Source organism: Parasteatoda tepidariorum, chromosome 10 (assembly GCF_043381705.1).
Source record: "Parasteatoda tepidariorum isolate YZ-2023 chromosome 10, CAS_Ptep_4.0, whole genome shotgun sequence".
Lineage (NCBI taxonomy): Eukaryota > Metazoa > Arthropoda > Arachnida > Araneae > Theridiidae > Parasteatoda > Parasteatoda tepidariorum.
The window spans coordinates 21118317-21138568 of NC_092213.1; the positions used below are offsets into that span (position 1 = coordinate 21118317).

At 30.1% G+C, this 20252-nt stretch overlaps 2 protein-coding genes across 5 annotated transcripts in view; both read left to right on the forward strand.

The window, feature by feature from the left end:
• LOC122268263 (chymotrypsin-like elastase family member 1) overlaps window positions 1-2943 on the forward strand; it is a 98713-nt gene extending 95770 nt beyond the window's left edge. For all 4 annotated transcript variants that reach the window (XM_071186467.1, XM_071186466.1, XM_016060733.4 and 1 more), the window contains exon 9: window positions 2698-2943. In XM_071186467.1, coding sequence (XP_071042568.1) covers window positions 2698-2883 — 186 coding nt within the window. In that variant the 3' untranslated portion in view covers window positions 2884-2943. The remainder of the gene's footprint in view (window positions 1-2697) is intronic.
• A 2555-nt stretch (window positions 2944-5498) lies between these two features.
• LOC107436620 (enteropeptidase) overlaps window positions 5499-20252 on the forward strand; it is a gene marked incomplete at its 5' end in the record, with an annotated part of 22485 nt that continues 7731 nt past the window's right edge. Inside the window, 4 exon segments of the mRNA XM_021145560.3 lie at window positions 5499-5520; window positions 7312-7475; window positions 9614-9854; window positions 18825-18938. Coding sequence (XP_021001219.3) covers window positions 5499-5520; window positions 7312-7475; window positions 9614-9854; window positions 18825-18938 — 541 coding nt within the window.

Genomic DNA, 20252 nt, shown 5'->3' on the forward strand with positions numbered 1-20252 from the left:
AAAAAAAAAAAAAAAAAAAAAAAAAAAAAAAAAAAAAAAAAAAAAAAAAAAAAAAAAAAAAAGATGCATAATGGGCTATCGGAGACGGTCTCGGAAACATCCCTGAAAATGATTCGGAGAAAACATACATACGCAACAAACCGTTTTACAGGGAGGACACATTCACACACCATTCATCCGCAGATTGTAATATTTGACCTGAACCAGAGCACTATCAATCTTCAATCCAGTATCCAAAGAGGTATTGATTTGTTACGGGAAATCGGAGGACTTTGGCACCCAAACAGATTTATCTTGCATTGCTTACCATTTTGTTCTCGCAGAGTCTGCAGCTGAACAGGAGTTGGAATGAGAGTCTCGTGAGTTGGTCCCCTGACCTCTCGGTCAGGGGACTGCCTATCAGCCAAGCTATTCCAGCTTGAAAATTTTCAAATAAAGAAATTTAAACTTTTGTCAGATAAAGTCTTGATTAATAATTTATATTTCATTTTCAGTCCTATATAAACCTATATTCAGTCATATATAAATCTCCACCTATATAAATCATTTTAAGATTGCTGCATTTTAACCCACAACGAAACAATGGTCAGACATTCAAATGGACAACGTATGATCTTTTCATTTCACGATGTAGTAAAGTTAAACTGAGCGTAATGACAAGCTTAAAAATTTGTTCTAGATCTAAACAAACTTTGGTTCTGAAGCGTGTGTGTTACTTGTCGAGTTTTCGATTGCACACTTACACAAACACGCAGAGTTTGCTATTTAACAGAAACGGTTCAACATCTTTCCTCGTTTTGGAAATCAATAAAACTGAAGTCAAAGCATAGAAAACGAATAGCGTAGAAATTAATTTTACGAATGTGCACCGTTGAACCTGTGATTTCTACTCATAAATGGTTCTGTATGAGCAAAAAAGGGGGGCCCTATAGGTGTTAAAAGATTGCTTTATTGCAAATTTCTACGACACAGTTCCTTGCTGGTGCAGGTGCAACTCTGAAATGATTTTGACAAACATAATAAAGGCTCCTAAAATAGTTATTTGTTTTAAATGTTCTTCTTTGCAAATTTGCAACGAAATCCATAATTTACGGTTCGCCTACCATAGAGACAATTTAGATTTGAATCCCAGCAGTGGCTGGTTGATACGAATTCTCTTCCTGGATCACATCACATCGACCACAGCGCTAATGTAAAATATCCCTCAGTGTTAGACAGATCATGGGTTAATATCCCGTTGCCGTCAAGCTATCTGTAGGAGGTTTTCTTCTTCATGTAACGCAAATGCGTGTCAGTTTGATCAAAAATATTTCGGCGAAAGCTGTTCTAATGCTTGATCAAGGAGTTCTCCTGTCTTTGGATCTGGGCTCAAAATTTCGAAGCTGCGAAGTTGAACATAGATAGTTGTAAACTCAGAATTAAGTCAGTTGCTCAACGCCGGTTATGAAACAAAATGTATAAAAGATAATACATTATTTTCTTCTTTGAAAATAAGGCAATCAATAGAATTCTTACCGTAGAAAAGGGAATTTAGAAATCAATTTTACGAAATTGACCAAGAAATCTATATTTTATGGATACATGGTTAGGGTGTTGTGTAAAATGACTCTTGATGGTTTGAAATGTGTTTTCGAATTTTGTGCTATTTATACAATTATCATTCAACCAATATTTCAGAGATCCCAATGATTCTATTTTTGATTTATTAGGAACTAGCCGCCTAAGGCGGCCAGCTGTCCGCCACGTAATTAATTTTTTATGGTATCAATTTCTATTTCTATATAATTTTTTATGGTATCAATTTCTATTTCTATATAATTTTTTATGGTATCAATTTCTATTTCTATATCGCTACAAAAATTATCGTCTTCGCTTAAGAAAAAAAAATAGAGCGTGGAAAGAGGAATAAAAACTTTTTATAACAATTATGAACAGTGACAAATATATCAAAGCGAAGCGTTCTATCAAAGATTGTATAAGCGTATAAGTTCTTTGGTTCTATATACGTATCGAATATGTTGCCACATTTTTAATACAAAAGTTAAACTTTTCCCCACTTTGATAAATGTAAACTAATGCGAACCTTACAATTAAATTAATAATTCTTTCGTATATTATTGGTTTAAGTTGTCGAAAATTAATATTTCAATTGTAAGGTTCGCATTAACATACATTTATAAGAGTGGAGAAAAGTATATGCATTTTTAATTGTTTTTTGAATATGTCTCTTTGAAGACGAAAAAGCATAGATTTTCTTACAAAATGACTGATAACTAAAAAACTAATCCAAATTTTTGAAAAAGAAAAAAAATACTTCTTCATTATGTCAAAACACAATTATGTGCCGAGTTTCGTGCCTGGGCGAGGCTTCTGGGGCGATATATTGTGATTACAGACACACACGCAGCCGCGTTTATTATTATGTATAGAATACCACTTGGCATGCTCTCTTACAACAACAATTCTACATTCAGTTACTTTCCTTTCACCAAATCTAAGTGACATAACCAAGCGAATTAGCTAACCTTATTCTAGAGGTCCTGAAGGATCCATTTTAGATAATATTGCTTCGAGAGCAACCTGTTTTTTATAGGTTAACCTATTTCACTCTGTTCTACTCTGATATTAAAACAAGATGAAAAAGAAAAAGAACCTAGATACATAGACAAAATACTCATAAAATATTTTATATTACAGGGAGACAGTGGCGGTCCATTAATGTGTGAAATAAACAAGGAATGGACAGTTATGGGGGTAGCTAGCTACGTGACAGACACAAATATGGAACATGGATTATGTGGTCTGAGAGGTAGACCCAGCGTCTTCAATAAAGTTGCTGCCAAAGTAGCATATATAAACAGAATGATTAACCTCTATAGTTAATACTGAAATGTTAAAACAAATTTCGGAGATGCTTAAGAAATTAAATAAGTTTTCACGGAAGTGTATTGTGTTATTTTAAAAAATAAAAAAAATTTTGCACTGCTATTCTGCAAAAATAAATTACCCACCGTGAAGTTTTAAAGGTCATAATAAATTTTATTTTGTTAAATGAAATCAAACCTACCAGATTTACTGGCGCAATTACAGCAAATAAGTGACAATCCGTGAGCGGACTTATATGAAGGAAATTGCCTTCAAATTGCAGATGTTGTATCAGATTGATGCAGACTTTTGATTACAGGCACCAACCAACAATAAAAATACATGTGTTTCCTACACATTTATTTTTGACATAGAACATTTAAAAATGAAAACCCGAATATGCTTGACACATATTTAATTTTAGCACATAGTATACGTTTCAATAAATAAAAAATATCATAACATATGCATGTTGGGATCAATATGAATAGTCGATTAGCATTAATACTAACCGGTCAATACTAATAATAATCAAAAAGCCGGTTAAAGTGAATAATTTAAGCGAATTTATCACATTAACCGGTTATTATTAATAATTACCAATGAAGTTTGGCCAAAGTGCTTTTGCATTTTTATTTCTCACTTTGACCAAAGGAACACAATTTTTATTAATTTCGACCGGTTAAACTGTCTAATCACATTAACCAAACTTCATTAGTTAATATTAATAATAACCAGGTTTATAACTTTAACCGTAACATATACATATATATATGTAACATAAAAAGCTTCAATTAATCTTTTTATGTTATTCCTTTTCTGTAAATCCTTTCCTTAAATTATTATTCTAATCGATACACTTTTTCACACTTTTAAATTCATATCCTGTCCTTTAATCTATTTCTGGTTCAAGTATGCATTAATTAAAAGCAAGACATTTTTCCCTTTGATTTTTGTGGGAATCGCGCGACCTGTTCACAAACCAATTATAATTACTAAGATTTCTCCTAACTTATATCGAGGAGCACAACTTTTTGTGATCACTTTTATAGTACTTTTCTGTGTATTAATTAATAAATAAATTTTGTACCCTCCTTCCAGCCTTAAGATCTGTTTTAATCCTTCCAAGCGGCAACGACGTTAGAATTACAAAGTTTCCCCTATTCCCTAAAGCGAAGTATTTTACGGATTTACTTTGTAAGATTTTCCCTAACGTATATCGAGGAGCACAACTTTTCTTTATCACTTTTATAGCACTTTTCTGTGTATTAGTTAATAAATAAATTTTCCCTGCCAGTTAATTTAGAATCCCTTACGTCTAACTTTAAAATTTATAACAGAAATTTAAATATCGGACATATGTCTCGAAAAACTGCGATTTGATGCAAATTTTCATTAAATATAATTGTCGAAAAAAGCAATTTATGATTTCTTTTTCTGAAAGGAATGTTATTAATTTACGTATGCAACTTCAAACCGCAATTCTTAAGTACTAATTAAAAACATTTAAGTTGAATAATTAAAAAAATAAAATATCCATTACAAGATTTAAATTAACTATACTAAGTAATCAAAAATTCAAATTTAGCATTATGTGTTGAAAATCTAATATGCTAAATTTTAATTACTAAACATTGAAATAGCGTACTCAATTTGCATTTTATAAGTGAAATAATTTTAGGAAGATGATTACATTGACCCATTTTAGTAATAATTAAATCTCAGATTAATAATTAAATGGTTAATAATTAATTAAAACTATTTTTAATTTTAGAACTAATTAAATTGTTAATTAATTGTTAATTGTTGATTTAGCGATTTGTTAATTTATTTAAACGATATTAAAAATTCCATTAAGATTCATCCCGTCAAAGACGAATATTGACGATAAAACTATTTTATATCTTTATATAAAGGGAGACTTGGATTGTGTTTACATAATTGAAATTAATTTTTATAATAATTTTTGTGAAAACAGTACGGAGATAAACTTGACCCTAGAAGTGAATTTAAAATCCAAAATTACCACGATAAGAGTATTATTAAAGTAGAATACAATTTAGCCCATTTTATTATCACTCTAATTGTTTTCAGCATATTTCAGTTATTAAAGTTTATCACTTAAGTACTTTTAGAACAGGTATAAAGTTCTTTGTAGCTACAAGTCAGAAATTCAGACAGTGCAATCACCCATTTCATGAAATTTGGTTATTCAAATATTTTTAAAAAATGTCCTCAAAAATTAGAAGAAAAAAAAGTTTTAAACATTTTATTGTAACAATGATAATTTTGAGAGTAATTTAAGCAAGTAACTACTCAATCTTTTTTTAGAGAAAATACTTTTTAAACTAATAATTTTAATGATTAAATAAATTATTTGAGAGTAGTCGAAAGAATATTTCAGTTCAGTTTTATTTATTTATTTTCATTTACATATGTCATATAATTTCCAATTTATCGTTCGCTATCACCCATTTCCTTGGGAACTAACATTTGGAATGGTAATCAAGAGTGATAACAATTTCAGATTTTGCATTCAGGAATGAAACAATGTTTCACATGCCAGTGTTGTCCATGCCACGCTGATGTCTACTGTCAAAATGTGGTTGCTAATTTTCATTGCTACGTTGATCATTGGCTACTCAAGCGCCGACGGTAATTATTCTATTTTTTTTCTTTTCTTTTTTTATTATTTTAAATACAAGATTATATCAGCCTGTGATTTCTTTAAAAATCTTGAATTAATATTTTTATAAGGTTAATTAAATTCTATTAAAATGCGTGTTTATAATTTTTAATCTAAAAAGTCATATATACAGTATCTGTCACATGTACAGTATCCAATGTATACAGTACATGTGACATAGGTACGAGGTATATTGACAGTATAATAAACAGTATCTGTCTAGATTCTATACACGGGTATATATCTGGAAAAATCTGGATAATATCCGTATACCGTAATTATAGTCAGAAAAATTTCGGTGAAAAATACGGGTACTTTTTATTGTAAACTCCATTTTAACTGGAACATGTTATGGAGCAAACAATCTGTTATACTATTATTTTTGAAGTAACAATTACGTAAAGTCACTGAATCACTCTAATTAAATAAATATTACTGTAAACTTTACTATATTTTACGACACAAATAAATTTTATGGTAAAATGGATCTTATGGATGATAATATGCCGGTACTTTATACCGTAATTTGATCCGGAATTTTTTACAGTGTATGAGCCGTGTATTATTAACGCACATGACTAAGATTTAGTTTCTGGTATGCATAGATTAATGTAAAATATAGAAAGGCAAAGCATACAGAGCTACGCAAAGCATCACGAATTTGACAATAACCAGATTTCATAATGCAAGAATAATTCATAGCTATATCTCTTTGGTGGCTCGAATATGTATACACAACAAGGTGCCCGTCATAGAGGAGAAAATAAAAGGCAACACTCCACCTTTAAGAAAGTATATAAAATTTAAAACGAGCTTGCCTTCTCGTAGTGATGCTGCTATCTAGTGACAATGATAAAAATAAAAAATTTTCATTATTCCTTACAAAAACAAAATATACAAAACTAGCTTTTCATGCTATTCACGAGTCATTAAAATAATTTTTTCCTTTTTTCATGAAAGAAGACAGGAAATGGAGTCCACTTTATAAAAAAAGAAAATTTAATAGTACAGTAAATCGATATCTTTGATTTCAATGAGTTAAAAGCTTTATGGAATTGTTAACTATAGTAACTGGCGCTGCCATCTAGCGATGCTTATAAAAAGTAAATGTTCATAAGTTGCGTTCAATACAAAAAAATAGAACTTATTTTAGTATTTCTAGAAAAAACACGCTTTCGAGAATAGACATTTAAGAGTATTCAGCCCAAATATTGTTTACTTATATTTCAAATAAACGGTACGAATATTTAATTGCTATGATAAGAAAGAGAAAATTTCGCAAAAGCTATCGTGGCGTAAGTAGTAGGAAAAGGTGAAAAGGCCCAAATGTATAGCCCAATGACACATTGCTTCTTTAGCTATTTTGGCTGGAGTGGTTTATCTCTTATAATTTGTCACTGATTATGTGTTACTTGCAGAAACGGAATGATCGGGATGATTTATGTTTGTCTATCTTTTTATCACTGTTTATATACGTACTGCGAGAGCACCTAGCGAGAGAAAAGAAAACTAACCCTTTTTGTCACATTATCAACTGTATTTCTAAATTTTCCTAATTAATATGATCTCTGACTCGTTATTAATTGATTGTACATGATAATAATTATTTTAAGATACTGTTCTTAAAAGAATCATAGATTAAGAATTATTTTAAGTTACTGTAACTTAACATAAAATGTAATCTAACTTTACTGATTTAAAATTAAAAAAATAATTTTTCCAATTTGAGAAGAAATTTTTTTTTTCTTCACATTTTATAGATTTGAATGAAGCATGCGTTAATACACTCACGGGTGGACAACCAAAAGTTAAAGTTATCAACGTTCGTCAACCAGGAATTTTATACAGTCCAGGATTTGAAAAGAATTCTAACTACCCAAATAATGTTCAATGTGCATACCAACTTCAAGCACCACAAGGAATGGTAAGATTCCCTTTTTACGAATTATTTTAAAATAGTTGTTTCCCCTAATTTCTACGATTAGAATCAGGACACATTAGGTTTTTTTTCCCAGTAGAATAGTGCTTTTTGAAGGTCACTGAAAAACAACGGGGAAAAAAATAGTTACCTTTTTTGAAATTATTAAAACTATACAAACTACAACATATTATAAAACTATACTAACTACAACTAACTACAACATATTTGGATTTTATTACCGCCTGAATATTATTAAGTATAATATCATTAGATATGATGATTAAGGCTCTTTACTAACTGTTCCAACATATCTCGCCCATTATATATTCTGATCAGATCAGGTGATTTTGCACACCAGTTGAAATGTAATTGAGTGTGTGAGTATTGCTAAAATGAGTCGAATATTTTTTTTCCATCTCAATAAAGATTGCTGATGTCATCATTGAAAAAAAGGGTGTAGACAATATTATGAAACATTGACTGATATTTTTGTCATGAAGGTATTGACTGAGAGGCAACCACCTGATTATGCAAAATTTTGCCGTGCATGGATAAACATGTTGGTTTGTATTAGTGGTCAGTGATCGCTTCAGTTTCTGACCTTCTTAAGAAAACCAAGATCTGAGCTTTATAAGACTTCCAAAACACCTAAAACCGATTTTTATTATGTTGTTAATCATATTTATTTTAATAGTAATATTTAATATTAATAGAGTGAGTAATATTTAGTTCTGTGAGCTAATAAAATATTATAATACTTATTTAGATTCAAATAAATAAATTTTAGAAATTTGATTCAAAAATTCCTCATTTATGATGCGATCAGGAGAAAATTTCTCGCTAAGTAGACATGAGCTGAATAGACTGCTGAGCTGAGAATGATCGAAAGCGGAAAAGTTTAGGTTAATCATTAAAAAATATATTTGAAACGTAAATTCTAGAAATTATGGAATACTTTAACAAGTATTAAAGCTTTGCCAAGAATGCCCTAAATTAGACTGGCAGTTTGAAAAAAAAATTTAAAAGCTAAAAAATTAATTAAAAAAAAAGAGCTCGTGTAAGAATATGTGAATTTGTGTAAGAAGAAAAAAATTTTTTGCTCCAAAAATCCTGGTTTCAGTTCAAAAAATTTTGAGCAAAAGGCAAAAAAAAATTCTCTTCCACAAATTATTTCGTTGCATTTTAATGCCAGTTGTGAAATGGGAGAGCCTGGCAATCTCCCTGAGAGCTTTACCCCTACTTGCCTAACAGCTGAGTTGTTTTTAAGTATTTATGATAGTGGGTTCGAATATTGATGAAATGATTGAGGTTTCGGGTTTTCTTAAATCCCTGAAGATGAACATTTCCAAATCTGGTTAAATCTGGTCTGGTCAAAGCGTAATTTTCTTACTTTAAAAGAATTATGATAACAATTATATGATTTTTTGCATTTTTATGCTTGATTTACTAGTTCATTACTTGCAGCTCCATCTATTGAAACATTTTAAATTGAAACCAAACATTTCAGAAGGAAATACGTGTGCTCAATCACATGTTTTTGCTGCAATAATTATTTAATTATAATGGTTAAGTAATTCTAATTATTTTTATTTATTTAGTTTAATATTACACCTTTAGAGGTATTAATTCTCTAAGCAATTTAAACTGGAGATTTACCTAGATAATTTGATGTTGCAGTAAATGTTATGCTTCATTATTTTAGTTTTGATTTCATAAATTTGATTTACAATGATTTCACCCACTGCTGTTTGTAAATAATATTTAAACAAACTATGAGGTTCTGCTACCTGCTAGCTTTGCTCACCAACTAAGTTGCTACTCATCCAAAAAAAAATTTCTTTTTGGAAGCCAATATTTTACACAAAACAAGGAATATTTTGCTTTGAGGTTTTGCACTCGAACCATTAAGGTTTAGTCAAAGAACGTAAAAAATTAATCAAATGTTATTCTATATTGCACACGGACCTTCTAATGAAAACTTTATCTAATAAAAACTACGGAAAGTTTCTTAGTCATTTCAAATTACCAACATATTGTTTTTATTTTACAAAAATACAATATTTTACTTACATTAATTACATTAATTTTTTTTTAAATTAATAATCAGGCAGATTTGCATATTGAGAATATTTCACTTGCAGCACGTGCGAATTCATTTTAATGCCCTCGATGTAGACATCACAGATGGCTGCGGGGGTGATTCCGTGAGTGTCCATGATTTTGAGTCAAATGGAGCTGGTGTTTTGGTGAAGATGCACTGTGGAAACAGTTTGCCAAACGACTACGTATCCAATTCACACGCGTTTCAAGTCATATTGAAAACTGATGAGTTTGGTGCTAAAAGAGGATTCAATATCACTTATTCTATGCAGGCGAACACCAGTAAGTTTAATTTATGCATAAGATTTTTTTTTTTAATAAATCTAATAAATCTGAAATAACCAAAAGTTTTATTATTGTATCCATTTGCCTTCCTTTTTCACTACCGTCTGAAGAAAACTCAAGTGAAAATTTTGTACATACACCAGCTTAATACCTGTTTTTCGTATGGGTAAAATTAAGTCAATAATTGACAAATCGTTCAATTAATAATTAATAGAATAGAATATATATTGTTGACGATATGTTAGTGTTGATTAACAGTGTATAGTGTTGTAGAGTACAGTGTTGATTAATTGCTAATTTATAGAAAAATTTAGTAATAATTCAATATTCCCACACTCTTGAAAAAAACTAAAAGACATTAACACAGTTAACTCAATTAAAATATTTCATTTTCATTCTAATCCCTTTTCGGTGGTTCTGCGTTATTAGTAAAAGCATAACATTGTAGTTCATAGAAGTTCAACTCATTAAAATAAATATTAGGGAGATTTCGCACTTTCATGTTAGCTTCCGTACGTAAGGATGAAGCAACTGCGCATGCTCGCCTTTATTTTAGATGCTACGTATCTTTACGTTATGTTAGCGTAATTTACGCTGTAGATACAAAGCTACAAGCATGCTGTTTATAGCTGTGAAATGTGGTTTTCTGTTTAAGCCTACCTTCAAACCATCACTCGACCAAACGGACGTCACGGTGCACTTTTGCATCACCGGTCTAGTAACTACTCTATATCCACGCCCTCTAGTGAGCTGCTTCGAACTTAAAACATGGAAGTGAAACGCGAATTTCGAGAAATGTATTGATGAAATTTAGAAATGAAACGTGTGATGATCTCACAACAAATGGTTCATTCAATAAATAAATAACTTTATTAGTTTTTGTTTAACATTATAGTTGTCTAACTAAGCATAAGTTGCACTAGTTTCATAAGAAACTAGATATATTTTCGCAATTTCAAAATTATAAATTATATTTTTTTAACTACACAATTTAGTTAAAAGAAATTAAATAATCAATAGAAGTTCAATAATATTTTTTAAATATTAATAATAAAAGTCACAGTTTTAAAAAGATAGTCTACGTCCGTTGTTAATGTTTTGATTTTGTGGTCCAAGTTAAAATGATATTCCACTAAGTTAGCGCTTTTTACTCATACTCACGGAATCTCTAAGTTTCACTTATCTCTTATTTTCTCTTATGTAAGTTTCATATTTCTTCCCTGGTGCATTTCACCAGTACTGACGCATGCGCATTAGAAGTGCGCATGAGCAATTCCTTGAAATTTTACGTACGGGAGCGGGGAGCGTACGGACGCTAACGTAAATTTGCGAAATCTCCCTAATAACTATACTAAGATAATCGTATTTAAATATGATGCTCAAGCAATATTCGCTATAAATCTCTTTTTAGTAAATAACTTATATTTTTGATTTCAGTTATTATTCAGTCGTGGGTGGTTGGAGGGAAAGTTTAGCAAAGAGTTCACTTTTTCATAGGTGGAGAAAATTAAAGCGCGCGAAATATGCGAGCATTTCCTTAGGCGAGAATTCCAAACAGGCATACAGTTTCGATTCCTTGATTTATTATGAAAGAAAACTCTTTAAATAAGATATATTTTTATAGATTTCTTTTCTACAATACGCTAAATAAAGGAGTGTATATTTATTTTCCTCCGAATTTCTTTCGCCTTCTTATCTTCTTAATCTGAATTAGAGTTCCTTTTATCTAATTCTTACTCAGAGAATAACTATAATGGCTTCAAAAATGTCCGAAACAGTGGGGTTGCGAAAGAAAAAGATAATGGAATGGTTACCACACTTGGCAACGTATCTCCTTAATCTCACTTTCTTCCTCTGTGTTGGGATTTTTTGTGGTATTTTAATTTTTAGTATCATGCTGTGTTTGAGTAAAAAATACATTAGAAATTAAACTAAAACAATTAGCATTTTAATGAAATTGGTAAATTATTAATAACTTTGCAAAAAATTAATCGTTAAAAGTTTTTTTTATTGTTTTTATCAACATATTTTTTATTACTTAAATAAATATTTTTATCTTAAAATAAAAAACCATTTTATTTATTACTTTTTTGTTAATTTAATTAAATCCTTATCTTTTCGAAGGAATTTCGATAGATGAATGTTTGTGTCGATAGATTTTTGCAGTCAAAATTTAGATGACTTTCCGATTAGCTAGAGCACTCAAAAACAGTCTTTGAAATAGCGATCACGACCGAAACTGTGTTCTTCACACAGCTCTCACGACCAACACTCAAAGCACGGTGACCTTAATGCATCCCCCCCCGCACCTTTCGCAAAACAGCAATGAAGCATCAATGACAGCATTCATTCTTCAATGACGGAATTCATTCTACAAATTCTATCATAGATAAAATTCTGCTGGAGGAGTAATTTAGCGTAGCTACCACTACAACTATAAATTAATAATCACTAGTATATAAGATATATCAACTCAATTATCTCGAGGTACCTTTTAGTAGATGACGGTTTAAATTGTTGGTGGTCTAGTCCAACAAGAGGTTTCCGAAATATTAAGAAACGTTATTGAAAACTGTTCCATGTATTCATTTCCATGTAATCTTACAATTAATTTTTTACAATTTTCAAACTAACTAGAGCACTCAGATCTCTACTTGAGTGCCCTATACTCTACAACTGACAATATACTGACAATATATTTTTCAATTATTTCCTGCCCTCAACGAAAAATTAGCAGCAATCGAAATTCTGATCAATGTCCGACTACACGTAAAAGTTACATTTTAGGTGTGCTGGACAGCAATAAGAAGAACACAATTCCCCAATCTTTTTTCTTGTTTTTGTAAAACACCTAATTTTTTATGGTTTTACATCTAGGAATTTGTCGTCAATCCATATTTTAAGTGCGGTAAAGTGTTCAAAACTAAACTAGAGTTCTTTAATGGGAAACAGTGTAAGTCTTAGTCCTTTTCAAGTCACTACAAACATATTTTGTCTTCATCATCACTCCCAATTTCTTCCATTTTTCGACTAGAAAGCGTGCCCGAATTTCAACTCTGTATCTGATGCCACTGCAAGTTACAATTGTTTTTAAAATGCTGCAAAATCCTCTTTCTAGTCCACTTGTAAAATATATAGTTATAAGTATTTATTTATTAGCTGAATACCCGTTCTAAGGCGGAAGGGGGTGCGATTGCGATTGTTCTTGTTTCCCTGTGCCACCATCTATGACCAAGAATTTGGCTTCTGCCACACCCATACGTCACACCAGTTTATAGGGTGGACCCATTCATACATCCATTCATTCATCCACAGATCATAATTTTGACTTGGACCAGAGAATGATCAATCTCAAATTCAGTACCTCCCGGAGGTATTGATTTGTAATGGGAACATGGAGGACTCTGTGACTCCATAAATTTAGCGTGTACCGATAAGTCTTCGACCGGCTGGATTCAAACTCTCGCTCTCACAAACGTGAGTACAGCGTTCTACCAACTGGGCCACCTACAGAACTGAGAGACATATACCGACTCAATTAATTAAGATACAATATAGTGAATAGACTACTCACCATTCCACAGTAAAATGGTCCTCGATGGAGATTGGTCGTTCTTAGGGTTTACCTCCATTCACTTCAAAACTGTTATCGAAGGTATATGATTGTTCGCAAACGATTTTAATTGTAATTACTTTCATTTTCTTGGTGCGGAAATGCCACTTCTGTTGTCGTCATGAAAAGACGGATCAATGAGTAAAATTTAGTGCTAATTAAAATGATCTAAACTGTTGCAATTATGTGTAAGAACAAATTTACCAATTATGTGAATGATAGAGCTATTTCAAATAAATAAGCAATTACGTTTTTGGTTAAGTTTGCAGTTAATTTTATATCGGAAAAATCAATTAGCTTTAAGAGATAAGAGGTTAATTTTGTTTGATATGCTTGTTTCTTCTAAAAACTTTTTTTTTTCTAATTAAACTTTCAATTCTAAAAGTAAATCATTGATAGCATCATCTTTAGCGCACTCTGAATGCAACATGAAGTTGTATCGTCAAAAAGAGCTCTTTAAATAATTGCCTCACACAAATATTTTGAATACACTTTCACCAATTTATTTATTTCGTTAAATTTTTTGTTTTACTATTTTTTCGTCTTTCCTTATTTGACCTTTTCCGCATTTGGTTCAGATATTTCGCCGGGTCACTGGGAGAGGTTTTAAAAGTCTCTCTTAAAGGTTTTCTTCAACGCAAAGTCTATGGAAAAAATTCAATACCTCCCAAAAGTGGTCATTAATAGAGGAGGGCGCAACAAAGAGGTGGCTTTTCATGGATGTTTCACTGTATAACTCATTTTTCGTTTATTTATTAATAATTGTTACCCTTCCGATAACTTTACTTTATTTTATTTTAAAAAAATACTTTAAAAATTCCAAAAAAACGGTTTTAGAATTTAATTTCATTGAAATAAAGATTAACTGTTTTTTTCAGTATCATCTGACATGCTAGCTCGAAGCCAACTTACTTATAACACTCAAATATTACTAAACTCAATTTTCTCCTGTATTTACCTTATTTATGGCGGGTCGCTTGAAAAAACAATCGCTACAGTACCCATTATTTCCTGAATAATAAAGAATAAAGCCCCAAAACAACGAATTTTATTAAAAAAAAACTTGTAGTAGATAGGGATTCAAAAAAAATTTACATTTATTCATCTCATTTTCCAATTTTTCGTTCTATGTAGCTAACTAGTGCAGTGATATATTATCGATTCGGCTTAGTTGGCGTTTAGAACATTTTACTTTCAATATTTTTGTTTTTACAATACTTTTATGAAAGTCAAGATTTAATGGTCCTCTGAGAAAAAAAGTTGGTCAAAACTACCATAATATACAGTAAAATTTACCGAGTTTATGTCTTTATAGGAAAATCAATATCAAATCCAATAATTTCAATAAAAATTATAGATTAAATAATGCACTATCTGGAGTTATATTAGAGCTTTTAAATTTTTCCCATTGCTCATTTTTGTGGAAGCATAAAATTTTCCAAGCAATTCAAGCAAAATTTCCAAACAAATTTTCTTTTTACTCATGTCTTCCTTATTTCATTCTGTGGCATGATGAATTCTACTTTAAACAGAGAAAAGAAGAGGTCTACATTCTTAACATTTTTCTGCATATATTTTCCTATTTGTTTAAAAAGATTAATAGTGCATGCCATCTATATAAATATTCATTTTATTCAAAATGAAGATAAGAACAAGAAAAATGATGAGAAATTAAACTGGACGTAATTTGCTAAACAGAATCTTTTTACTTCTGTTAATAATAACAATAATTTGTAAAAATACTTCTTTTTAATTTTTTTAAAAAAAAGAGATTTTTTTAAAAGACTAACTTTTAAGCTGTTAATATAGCTAAAAAAAACGATTATAAAGGACTTCATTAATTCAATTACAAATAACAAAATTAAATGATAAACTCAATCTAAGTGGTAGTTGAGCGTTTTGCCGTAACAGGGAGCTAAAAACGTTATGACTGAAATTTTGCCATTTTGGCAGGCATCGATTGAAAAACACGTCTTTTTATTTTTTCTAATATTAGAGGGGAAACTCTTGAAATATTTCTCTGTGGTACATACAGACATATACATAAACATTCTGCTTTACAGATTAATTAGCTGTGTAAGTTTAATTTAATTAGTTAACTTGTTAGTTAAAAATGACAAGCTTTTATGGAAATGGAAGATATTTTAAGATGTTAGAAACATGCAGTTATAAGCTAAACTTTTGATATTTATGAACTTAAATTAGCTGAGAAAATACTTGCACTTAAAATAATGGCATTTATTTTTCTCTAGAGAAAACCTTTAAAAGCAATTGATACACTAGAGGTTAAATATCTGTTAAGAATGTCAGAAACGTTCTCATCTCTTATCATTATCCATTTTCCAGACTGGATTGTACAGATCTATTATCTTGTCTGAAACATATATATATTTCGGAAGTATTCTGGTAAAATAAAGTAATATATAATTGAGAACCTAGCGAAGAAAATTGACTTTTAAAACAAATGAAATATTTTTTAATGATGAGACAACTATTTTTAGAATCATTTAGAAAAATCTAATTTAAATCTACAGAAACGTAATATTGTGATTTACAGTTAACTTAATTCCTCCTCAAAACGTTAAGAGATAATTATCAAAAAAGAAGACAATTTACAACAATTCACAACAAAAAATTTAGTCGTTTAATAGTGTAAGCAGTTTAATTAGTTTGTGAAAGTAAGGTTTAATTATATTAATGAATTAAATAATGCAAATTATTTAAGTCATGTAGTTTCTTTAAGTTTCATTAAAAATCATTCACTGAGAAAATAATATCAAGCCCCTTACATTCATTGTACATGAAAAGGCGATAGCAAATCTTATGGCAGTTCTATTGTCACTAACAAAGTCACAATAGCTTTCACAAATGAATGCATGAAAGTGTGAAAAAGAGAATAAAATCAGTGAAAAACTTTATGCATGAAAACACAATATTGTTCACAAATGAAAAACTAAAACTGCAAAACAAATGAAATAAAAACCATGAAATCTCTGTTATTCAAAACACAAACTCTTTCACAAATAAAAAGTGATATTAAAACTTTGGAGGAAGAAAAAAAAAACGAAAATTGCGAAAAATTTTATAAAATTAACGGAAACATGATTTGCAAAATTACAAGATCTTTCCCAACTGAAAAAAAATTATACTATGAAAAATGAAATAAAAACCAAGAAACCTGTATTATTGAAAATGCAAGATCTTTCCCACATGAAAAAAAAGGAAAATTACGAAAAAATGGAATAAAACCAATGAAAATTTCATTTGTAAAAACACAAGATCTTTCATAATTGAAAAAAAAATCAAAGTTGCGTAAAATAGAATAAAATCAAGGAAAAAAAAAGTTTATACATTTGTAAATACAATTGTAAATGAAAGTTGATACATTTGTAAAAACACCACAAGATTTTTCCCAATTAAAAAAAAAAGAATGATGCTACTAAAAAGGAAATAAAAACCAAGAAACCTTTATTATTGAAAATACAAGATCCTTTACCAAAGAACAGAAAAGTGATACTACGAAAAATGGAATAAAATCTTTACGTATGAAAACAAAATATCTTTCACAAAAAAAAACGAAAATTGCGTAAAATAGTGTAAAACCAATGAAAACTTCATTTGTAAAAACACTAGTGAAAGATAAAATGAAACAATGTTATATTATTTGATAATCTCAATCAATCATTCCTTTACAAGCAAATATAAGTACTTTTGAGCGGGTAGCGTAAAAACTGAGAAATTATAAGCTTTTTCTTTATCGCAGTAACATAGAACAAAAAAAATTAACACGTTTGTCTTCTTAATCTAGTTTTAAAGGAATTTCTGTCGATATAAAAACTTGTCAGAATAATTTATTCATTCTTATTAATAAACATCTTTCGTTTTCACAACTCATGATGCTATAAACATTTCAGAAAAACATTTCATCGTATCCTACTTGCTGAGAAAGGGAACATCTGTCAATCAATCGATTCATCTCACATTCAATCGATTTATCTCAAGTTTTAAATTTGACATTGAATATAAATGAATATTTGAGCATGAAATATAAGACGATAACATTTTACTTCTTGTATCATCATTCGGGGTTACTTTAGGCCACAAGGATAACTTTTTGACTTTTACTAGTCAATTTTGAACATTGATTTCGTTCCGAGTTTGAATGTAAATTTTCATACTATAAATTCCCTCTTTGAGAAAAGTTTTGAAGCACTCAATTTAATACTGCATGCGCTTTAAAGGTAGGATTGCGAACTTTTATTTATACACTGTTTAACACAGAATTGATCGCGTATCTCTAGAACAACTGAATCGATTTTAATGAAATTTGATATGTACATGCATTGATACAATACAAAACAAATAACCGTTCAACAATTGTAATACGCACTCATGATAGTGCGTAACACTGGCTGGAGTCAAAAGGTATGAAACAGCCGCTGCAGAATAAACAAAATAATGGGTTAATTGGTGGTATGGTCCTCTCTTACAGATATACGGGCCTTGAAGCGTGATTTCATACTTGAAAAAGTCTTCACTATTTTCCGTTAATTTTAGACCTAGGTACCTTTAGACTAATTAGAAAATATGTCATTCACTGCACTGCTTAATTAGCCTAAATTTCTCAGGTCGCTTGTGATTAGCTCAAAATAGTGAGTGCAGGATCCTAGGATAAATTTAGGCCTATTAAGTATTAGCAATACGTTTTTGCTGTTAGCCATTTTAGCTGTAGCCAAGCTTTGGGCTGTATGATAAAGTGTCCATAATGACCTAGGCACATGTCCAAAGCTTGGAGAAAAGAAAAGAAAAAAAAAGCCGTTTTGGCTCATTGAAAAGCCTCTAAGCTGTCTTGAAAATTCTTCAGGAATTTTCTAATCAGTTTAAATACACATAAGGACACCAGGGCAAGTTGCAATATGTCTACAAAATCGGACAAACTACAAAATGCTGAGTTATTTCCAATTAATCTGGTACATTGCAAAACGCCAGCGACAGGATTTCAAATGGATTTTCAAAGCGCCTAATGGTTCTAGATTCTGTCTAATATTTAATTTTATAAATATCAGGCTGAATTTAGAACCATAAAAGTACTAAGTTCATTAATTTTAATAGTTACTATTAAGAGTGGAGGGTCACCAGTTCAACCTTAAGTTCCATAAAGAAATCGAAACGTGCAAACACAAACTAACAATGATCGATGAAATCATTTTTCGAGTATTTAAAGAACACTTTTAGCGTTTCCTATAACATTATTAAACAGAAGACGAGAAACATTTTGTTATAGTACATAAATGTATTACACTTAGAAACGGTTAATTTTAATCCTTTCTGTAACAGAGAATTGTTTCTTGCAGATATATGCGAAAAGGGAAAGAAACAATGCAGAAACAGAAACTGTGTGGATTATTTATCTTTGTGCGACGGCAAGGATGACTGCGGAGATGGAACAGATGAAGAAAGATGTAGCAGTAAGAAAATTAGTTTTAATAATTTTTTTTCTTCCTTTCTTATTTCTTGAGGCTATGGCTACAGCTTATGAAAACACAACCCAGTTGAGCTTTTTTACAGGAAATGCGACCAAATTAGTTTCCAAATTTCGAATATGTTGAAACCCAATTATTCTGCGCACATTCAATGACACGCAGCTTGAAAACAATTTACAGTTAAAGAGATTACCTAAATTTGTTATATTTAATCTTTTTCAAAAACAATATAGAAAAAAAAACTAAAAATTGGAAAATCATTCCCCAAATTAATTATTTAGGGATTCGTTTCTTAAAAATTATGTTCGTTCATTCAGTTTTAGTTACTTCTTTTTTTCTGAAGTAAAATAAGTTCATCAATAATTAAAGTTAAAAATTATTTTCCAGAAATATTAGAAGACCAGGCAGCAATTTCGATTTTGGGACTTTTGATTTTCGTCGGCCACAGTTTATCTCATTGAGTACTGCAAAGTCATGACAAAGAGCTTTTAAATTACGGAATTACGATGTGAAGTGTTTCCTCATCCACCATACTCACCTGATTGCGTCACCAGATTTCCAGAGATCCGATTGTTCCATCTCTAAATATTTAACTTAAAATCCATTTAATTTCTATCGATCGATTGAAAGTTTGCCCACTAGATGGCACAAAGTTATTGAGAACGATACTGACAATGTATCATTGATTAAAAATAAAAAAAAATTAACGATTTAAATTTAGTTAAAAGAACTTATTTTCCTTTCCTTCTAATACTTAATGAATTATACAAAAGTTTAATGTCAAGTTACATTATTATAGCTTGCTCATTTGTCAACTGAGTTTCATAGCAATTTGTTATTTTACTGTATAGGGTAAACTCACCAGTGAAGGAACATTTAAGCTTCGCTTGCCTTTTAAAAAATCATATTAATTTCAAAATTCGTAATTTAGTTAAATGACAGTGTCAACATGTTTGTTATTAATTGCAAATTATGTAAAAAAATTGTAGAGAACTTACATAATATTGTTTTAAAGTTTTGGAGGTTCAAATAACAAGTAGTAAGAAAACCAAGTGAAGGAACAGCTCTTACCAGTGGATGAACACCAAGTAAAGGAACAACTAATTTTGGTTATTTTTTAATGCTCTTTATGAATTTATAAGCCATACAAATATTTAAAAACAAGCCTATTCTTGAAATTATAACATATAAATACTTGGAAAATGTTAACCTTTTTTTATAATCATGAATTGAAAATTAAAGTGTCAACACATTAACACATACTGTTCATTCACTGGGAAATCTATGCCCAGTAAAGGA